This window comes from Phodopus roborovskii, unplaced genomic scaffold (genome assembly GCF_943737965.1).
Source record: "Phodopus roborovskii unplaced genomic scaffold, PHOROB, whole genome shotgun sequence".
Taxonomy (NCBI): Eukaryota; Metazoa; Chordata; class Mammalia; order Rodentia; family Cricetidae; genus Phodopus; species Phodopus roborovskii.
The window spans coordinates 33,821,736-33,830,580 of NW_026126416.1; the positions used below are offsets into that span (position 1 = coordinate 33,821,736).

General features: G+C 50.4%; 1 protein-coding gene across 1 annotated transcript; it reads right to left on the bottom strand.

Annotated features, from left to right (window-relative positions):
- Positions 1–2,710: 2,710 nt before the first annotated feature.
- Chac1 (ChaC glutathione specific gamma-glutamylcyclotransferase 1) lies at positions 2,711–6,028 on the bottom strand. Its single transcript, XM_051183671.1, has 3 exons — positions 5,683–6,028; positions 5,027–5,062; positions 2,711–3,740 (listed from the first exon to the last, which is right to left on the bottom strand). The coding sequence occupies exons 1-3, from the start codon at positions 5,911–5,913 to the stop codon at positions 3,339–3,341; spliced, it is 669 nt and encodes a 222-aa protein (XP_051039628.1). The 5' UTR covers positions 5,914–6,028; the 3' UTR covers positions 2,711–3,338.
- Between the last annotated feature and the right edge of the window lie 2,817 nt (positions 6,029–8,845).

Here is an 8,845-nt window from a genome sequence, read left to right on the forward strand (position 1 = left end):
CTGGCCTTGAACTCACAGCCTCCCAAGTGCTGTGATTAAAGACATGTGCCAGCACATCTGGCTAATATTGTATAATAAAATAATTTTTCATAAAAAAGAAATGTTCCTCCATCAGGAATTTTCAGCATATGGACCAGGAGTCTCCAGGGTTACTCACAGCTTCTCGGGGAATCTATGAAGTATTTTCCTCCATCTCCTCAGGGATGTAGTGGAGCTCTCCACAGGCTACACAGCAATGTATTTGCAACAGAGTCGATGCAGAGACAGGTCAGAAGCCAGTGAGATGTGCTGTCAGTTATTAAAATATAATGACAGCACTCTTCCCCTAAATTGATTCTGAGAGTATAGGTTTTTTCTCTCCCAGTTCTTTGGCCTCCCTTCTTTTGCCTTCTCCCTTTACCCCCCCCCCCTTTCTGATGCTTGTGTGTATATACAGGTTCATTGTTTTCTTAATTTTGATGCCAAATTATAATACCAGAGCCTTAGACGTCTAAGCATATGCTCCACCACTTAACTGTAAACCTGGGCCTTTTTGTTGTTGCTGTTGATTTTATTTTTTTATTCTCTTGGCTTACTTTGCTTTTTAGTGCAGTGGGAGAGTTTCAGAGAGGAAGTGGAGTCTGCATTTAATCTGCTTTCTCTTCTTGTCTTCTCCAGCCTAGCACCAAACCCTCTTGGTCTCACCCCTAAACTGCTCTCAGACCCATTTTTGTCCATGTGGTGGCCTTAGCTCATGCCCCCTTTACCTCCAGCAAGCCCCTCTCCCTGCAATCTGACCAGCCAGTCAGGGTTTCTTTTGTGCACATTCCTTTCCTGCTCTTGATCTGCCAGGGCCCTCCGCTGACTCTGGAGGAATGCGTAGCCACAGTTCACCTCAATGGCCAGCGCCTGGGCTGCCACCTGCCTGGCCCCATGTTTCCCCTGTGTACTAGCCCATCTGACCTTGTCTCCCCCTTAGGCACACAGTGTCCCCTGATTCACTATCCGCAGAGATGCCTTCTGGAGCTCTTCACCCAGTCAGGCTTCCCTCACTGTCCACTCACTTGAGTCAGGGGACCCGTTTAGGTGGTCACATTTCGAGCAGAATTGTCACCACCAATTCTAGACTCCATATTCTTTGAGGGGAATTCCTTCATGCTGCATCCCCAACATGTCTAGAACTGTGCATGACACATGGCTTGAAGAATGGTAGCTTAAGTGTAAGTAGTAAGGAGTACGAGACAATCCCCGTCACTCTGGAGTCTGAGGCAGGGGTTTTGCAAGTTCAAGGCCCTGCCTGAGCTACAGGTGAGTTCAAGACCAGCTTGGACTGCTTACTAAGATCCTGTTTCAAAGCAAAAGGTAAATGGGCCTGAGAATGTGGTTCAGCAGTAGAGCACTTGTCTAGTGTGTAGTAGTCTGGGTTCGCTCTCCAGTGACCCACCAAAACAACAAGGAAAAGAATGGTGGTCCACGTGCTCTATCACACAGCCTTCTCCACCCCTTCTCACCGTCACTGCAGTCCACTACAGAGCGGGCAGAGCTGCGTCCTGCTTTGCCCCAGAGAGCCCAGGGCATGGATGCCAAGAGCTCCTCGTTACCAACTCCCTCCTGTTGTGTTGTCCTGACCAGGTTCCCAGAAGAACCTGGCCATAGTCCACACTTTTCCCATCAATGGCCAAGACACGAGGCCGTCAAAACATAGGCACACAACACAGCAAGGCATTCTTCCCAGGCACACTGCCTGCCCAGCTGGTCAGAGCTGACCCTGCTGGTGACACCCAGACCAATACGGGCACTGGCCACAAAAGCAGTAGCAACACATACCATCCAACTTGTCCCATCCACTATTCATAGATAGCATCCCTAAAGAGACAGAGCCAGGTGGGAGGCAGACCTAGGTGGATGTGAGTTCTAGAACAGCCTTGTCTTCAAATCAAGTTCCAGGACAGCTGGGGCTACACAGAGAAACCCTGTCTCAGAGAGAGAGAGCACCCCTCTCTGAACAATGCCCCCCCCCGACACTGGCAGTAGGGACAGAGGAGGAGCTAGATTGGACTCTGATTCTTGCTGCTAAGGCCAATCAGCTAGGAGTGTGGCTCTAGGGTGTTACTCACTCCCTGTGGAGAAACTCCTATTCAGGCTAAGATCTGGGAGCTGTGACTTGTCCCTGGGAGCCAAGGTATAAGAAGCAACATCTTGGGACATACAGAGGGTAAACAAGGAAGGGCAGGGGGGCCATTGCAGGTGAGCTTTGACAGGTCAGACCAGAAGGGCCAGCCAACCCTACATCCCTAAGAGAATCTGGGAATAAAGGAACATCAATTCCAGGCCACGGGACCCTTCTATTGGCATTGCCTAGGAGGCTGTCATCATCATACTGAACCCCAGGCGCCCCTGTGATCTGAAGCTGTGATCTGAACTGGCTTTCAGAAAGAGACAGTGCCTGGCCCTAAAGATGGAGCAAAGTCTAGCTCTAGCTCCCCAGCCTTCTTGGGACAGCTCCGGAGGGTGAAGCATAAGGTTGCAGGGCAGAGGCAAGCTTGCTCAATCATAGGCTTGCAGGTGGTCTTGGGTGTTATTTGTATACACAAAGCCCTGGAAACAATGGCATCTGCTCACCCTGCCTAGCTGCTGGGAGAAGGCAGAGGAGAGTGAGCCTTGTCCCTTCCTGGGAGCCTTTCAAGGTTTAGCCCTCACTTACCCAAGCCCCATACAAAGACAAAACATATTCTGACAAAGGTAATTAAAGATGTTTATGGTAATAGTGTGGGACATACTGAGGAGAGACTAGGACCCGTAGTGATGCTTCCCAGGAATAGACCAACAGGTCTTCAGGGGTGATCCAGACAGACAGAGGGATAGGGATTGAAACTGAAAGGGGACCTTTGTCCCTGAAGGGCTACCACTCTTCATTTTCTGCTGCCCCTCACCCAGCAGGGTGGGAACACGGCAGGTGATATTTCCAGGGCTGGGATTGTTACTCTGGGTGAACAGAGGATCAAGGCTCTTGGAGGCTCCCTAGGGGTGTGGAGGCCTGGGTGGTATGGAATTAGCAGCAGCACTGGGGGGATTCTTGTCAGGCACCAGAAGACTAGGGCAGAGCCACCGCACAGCAGGGCCCACGTGCAGGGCAGGTCCCCCACCTGCCCTGCCCACCACACCAACATGGTGCAATAAATAAAGTTTCAAGTAGTAAGTCAGCGTCAATCAAAAGTGAGCGAGACAGGCAGGGGCAGCGACAAAAAGTGCCCGGTCACCCACCATGACTTCCCAAGCTTTTCCAGCTCCATCGTCAAGTACTACATATTGCTGTTTGTCAACATCCACACGGACACTCCCTGCAGGGGCTTGGCTCCTCAAACCAGTGCCAGAGCCTGCTCAGTGAGGTAAGAGCAGGGCAGCATTGTTCCTACAGCATCCACAATGGCTTCCAGGTGCTCGTCCTGTGCCTGAGGCCCACAGAGCTGCATGAAGTCTGCCAGTCGCAGCAAGTACTCAAGGTTGTGGCCAGAGAAGCCTCGGCAGGCAAGGATCTGTGTGGCAATAACCTCCTCTGGAGCGGGGCCCAGGTAGCCAGGGTTCTGTGGAGTGGCCACATAGGCCAGGGCTGTGAGGGGTTGGTCAGGGGTGTCTTGAGGGTAGAAGGTGACTTCCTTAGTGTCATAGCCACCAAGCACTGCTTCCCGCACGTCCAGGTACTTCAAGGCCTCGGTCACCTGCTCCCCTCGCACCTGGTATGCCACACCCCAAGTGCAGCCCTAGGAGAAGACAGACCTCTGCAGTCAGTCATATTGCCTGCTGCTGGTCCCTCCTTCATTCTAGCATGCTACCCTAGACACACTCCGCAACTGTGCTCTATGGGGGGGAGATGGGGAGATGGCTCAAGGGGTGGGGTGCTTGCTACCATGCCTGATGACCAAACAACCTAAATTCAATCCCTGGGACATACATGGTGGAAGGAAAGAATTCACTTCCACATGTTGTCTCTTGCCTCCACATGTAAACTAAGCATGTGCACATGAGCACACGTACAAATAAACAAAATTTTAAAAATCTGCTGGGCATTGGTGGTACATGCCTTTAATCCTAACAGAGGCAGGCAGGTCTCTGTGAGTTCAAGGCCAGCCTGGTCTACAGAGTGAGTTCCAGAACAGGTTCCAAAGCTACACAGAAACCCTGTCTTGAAAAACAAAACAAAACAAAAAAGATTTATGTGTATGAGTATTTTGCCTTCATGTATGTTTGTGCCATATTTGTACATGCAGACCCGTTGTCCTCGGAGGCCAGAAGAGTCGGATTCCCTGGAATTGGAGTTACAGATTGTTTGCCACTGTGTGGGAGCTGGGAACCAAACCCAGGCCATTTGGAAAAGCAGGAAATACTTCTACCTAGTGAGCCATTTCTTCATGAAATAAAGTGGTAGGCTGGCTGTGGTACTCAGAAGCAATATTCCTCCCTTTATTTTATTTGTTTGTTTATTTTGAGACAAAATCTCCTATAGTACACAGACTGGCCTTGAACTCACAGACATCCGCATGGTTCTGCTTCCTGGCGCTGGGTTTAAAGGCGAGAGCCACTGTGCCTGGACATTTCACCTTTTTCCTTTATTTGTAAGATTTATTTACTATTGTATGTACGTGAGTGCTCTATCTGAGTGTACAACTTTATGCCAGAGGAGGGCATCAGACCGCACTACAGATGGCTGTGAGGCATACATGGGTGCTGGGATTTGATTGGCCTCTGGAAGAGCAGCCAGTGCTTTTAGCTGCTGAGCCCTCTCTCCAACCCCCATTTCACCTTTCTTAAGGGCTGACATAAGTGAAGTTGCCCCAGAAGACCAGCAGGCCTATGTATATGGTTCACCCCAGGAACTAATGAACTTATTACTCATAATACTGCACTCTCACACTCAACTCTACACCTAAACTCAGGCCTGCATCTTAATAAGATACTCAACTGATTCCCCAAGAAGCAATGAGTTGGGCTACACTTCCACCCACCCTTACAGTGGAGCCCAAGGTCCCCCTCTCGACTGCACACTCACCTCATGATCTTCCAGGAGGGTCACCACTCGGCCAGGCTAGAGAGCGAAGAAAGAGTTTGAAAAAAGACAAAGTAGGTATTAGCACTTCCGAAAGGGCTGTGTATGTACTTCAGTGGCAGGTTGTTTGCCTATCATGCACAAAGCCTTAGGTCCAATCCCCTCCCACCCACCCACACATACACCTGAGCTTTAATCCTGTTGTGACTTAAACCTGTGACCCTAGCGCTCCAGAGCCATGAGAGGGAGTTTGCAGTGTAAGTTTGAGGCCACATAGCAAGAAGTAGGCAAGAAAGAAGAGGAGGAAGAGGAGGAGGAAGAAGAGGCAGAGGAGGAGGAGGAAGAGGACAAAGAGGAAGAAATAATTATTATATCTGTCAACAGCCAAAAGTGCTGACCCAAGCCCCAAACCTCTCAGAGCGTGCCATTCATCCAGTGTCAAGGATAAGTAGTGATGGGCAGATGCAGAAGAAGCAGCGCATGGCCCAAACTGGTAATCAATGCACGACTCCACAGGTGCTTACAACCGGATCCCCAGGCACACAAATTTAAACCACAAGCCAGGTTTACACATTGCCTTCAGTTAGCCCGAAGTCCCTGACATTCCAGGACATCCTGACGACCCCACCTCACTCCTCCGAATACAGTAGGATGCTCACCATCTTGTCGCTGCCCCTATGGAAGGTGTCTCCCTGCCAAAACCGGCGGCTATAGCCACGTACGAAGCCCACGCGGCTGTCGCTGTAGGCAAAGTCCGGCTTCCACACTAGGGAGCCGTACCCGAAAATCCACAGGGCTTGGGGGTCGCCATCCTCGCAGGAAGGCTGCGCGGATGGTGCAGGGGACAGTGAGGGAGGCGGGGTGCTCTGGGCTGCGGACTCCTGCTTCATGGTGCCGGGCGCAGGGACGGGCCCAGGCGGCCTCCGGGACTGGTCTCCGGCACGGAAAGACCGACGGACGCGTACACCTGGCCTGGCACCGATCCGTCGCTCCAGCTGAGTGGTACCCCCCCCCCCCCCCACAGGCGCTCTTTAAACCCTTCGTCCGGGAGGGCCCTCCTACTGCCTCCAGCTGTCTCGGTGATTGGGGCGGGGCAAATCTCCCTTTGACCAATCGTGTTTGGATTTTGCTTCTCGGTTAACCGCGCCGCCCTCCAAGTGGGTACCAGAGCAGCCTGCCCCCCGGCCCAGCGAGCGTGCTGATTGGTTCGACTCCTCCTCCCGTGGCAGACCTGGCTGGAGTGATGCAACGGCGGAGAAGGTTTCCCCAGCACTGGCATGCAGCAAGGGCGCGTCGGATTGCGTCAGGCTGCGGGTACTGGGAACGGGCCTGGAACGGGCACGGGCACCCGCCGTCTCCCCGGGAGTCCCTCAATGACCCCGGCGGTGTCTCCCCGCAGTCTAGTCGGTGCCCTTTGCGGAATCCTTGCCACCCAAAGCTGTGGCCAGTGCAGGGCACGGTCAGGAAGAATGCTCTGGGCGGCACAAACTCTAGCCTCTGGGCCCTTGCCTGAAAACACGCACTGCAGAGAAGCTGTCTCTGGCACCCTCCGCATTCCACTCTGGTGCCTCATGTTATTGCCCATGTGAGCAGTTGGAGAAACTGAGTCACGGGGCGGTAAGGGTTTTTGCCAAGGATGCAGTTGAGTCAGACTAGGTGGTGCAAGCTCAAAGGACTCACGTGAGGGCTACGCCCCCGGGCCAAATGAGGGGCCCCAAACTAAACAGCCTTGGGCAGAGCAGTCACTTTGAGGGTGCAAGGCCTTAAACAGAAGACCAGGCCAGATTTATCCCAAGACTGTGGCTCTCATTTTTCTGGGCTTGGGATCTTGCTGAGGTTTGGAGGAATGTGGATTAAAGAGAACACAGAGGATTGAGGGCAGCTGCAGCCTTCTGGTCTCTTCTCTTGCCGGGCAGTGTGTATGGGCCCCAGGTACCAACATGGGCGCCGGCTGTTTCTCTGGCAGTTCCTCCCTGTCCCGAACCCTGCAGGAGCCACCGCAGGCAGGTCTTCACTGCCACCCCAAACTGTAGACCGGAGGGGAGACAGAGCCCCTCTGGGCATCTCTCATTAGGAAAGGGCAACAACAAGCAGAAGGCCTTCCCACTTGGAGGAACTAGAGTGAGTTCCCCGGCAGTGGAAACTGTCTTAATTATTTAACCCCAAAATTATATAAACCGGATAGGTTTATCCCAAAAGTGTCTGAGCGTTAACCCCAGCATTCAGAAGGCTGAGGACAGAGATCTGGAGATTCAGGCCAGCATGGGCTACAAAGCAAGATTGTTTCTAAAAAAGATAAATGTGGCGGGACAATGGTGGTGCACGCCTTTAATCACTTGGGAGGCAGAGACAGGTGGATCTCAGTGAGTTTGTAGGCCAACCTGGTCTATGAAGTGAGTTCCAGGACAGTTAGGATTGTTACACAGAGAAACCCTGTCTTGAAAAGCCAAAAGAGAAAAGAATAAATGTATAGACGAACAAAGTGCAAATATTCTTAAAAGTTGGAGGACATTTTGTTTGCTTTCATAGTGGTGGGAATAGAACATAGGTCCTTACATTCATGTGCTCTCTGCCTCTGATCTATGCCTGCCCCAGGTCTGGGTTATCTATGAGGATCACACATTACTTTTCTAAATAGAAAATAGTTTAGAAAAGCCATGATATCTGGTAATTTTCCTCTTTGCTGCCACTCTCTGTGTTTATTTTCCCCCTTTACCCCTCCCTTCTCTATTAGTTTCTCTTAGTAACCCCTTTGCTGCTGCTGTTGCTGCTGCTTATAGAAAATAGCCTCTGAGAGGCTTTCCTCACCACCTTCGGTGGGAGCTGGGAAACTGAAAATATCTGAAATTATCTGAGTCAAGACGAATAACCCTGCAACCCACTCTTTCCCCTCCAGGGAATTCTTCACAATATGAAAAAAGCCATATACCTGAAATTTTAATGGTATATGTGGTAGCAAAAGCAAAGGAAGAAATCCTTAAATACCTAAAAAAAAAAAAAATAACTAGTCAAGTAAATTGTGGCCAGTCCACATGAGAGAGAACAAAGAGGCAGAGAAAACAATTATCCTTCCATAGATGGTGATGAACTTGTTACACCAACTACCTCTGTGAAGCCATTAGACACAGTTCTATATGGCTGGGCTTACTGGGTTTGAAACATTAACTATGAAAAAAATGCCTTGTAAAATAATCTCATATAACTTTTTCAACTTGAAAAAGTCTGAGGTGGAACTGGTAGGGAGCTTGCCTAGCATGTGTGAAGGCCTGGGGTCCATCCTCACCCCGATAAGCAGTCTATGTCTGCTTGTCTGTAAGGAGGAGTCTGGGAAAGCTCATTAAAATGTTCAAAGTGGCGGCAGGAGTCCTTACATGGCCCTGACAGCAGGACAGCAAACTTGGACTTTCTTTTTATATTTATTCTGGTTGAGATTTTAAAAAGAAAGATGAGCCGGACAATGGTGGTGCCTACCTTTAATCCCACTACTTGGGAGGCAGAGGCAAGTGGATCTCTGTGAGTTTGAGGCCAGCCTGGTCTACAGAGATAGTTTCAGGAAAGCTACGCTACACACAGAAACCCTGTCTCAAAAAATCAGACAAACCAAAAAACAAGATAAGACTTTTTTCAAAGAAGTCTATTTCTGCCACGGGGGATGGTTCACACATGTAATTCCAGCACATGGGAAGTTGAGACCAGAGAATCATGAGTTCAAGGTCAGTCTGGGCTACATAGTGAGATTCTTTCCCAAAACAATGAGACTATTTTGACTTCATCTAAAATCAGTAACTATTATGAAGACATTCTAGTAAAAATGCCAATGAC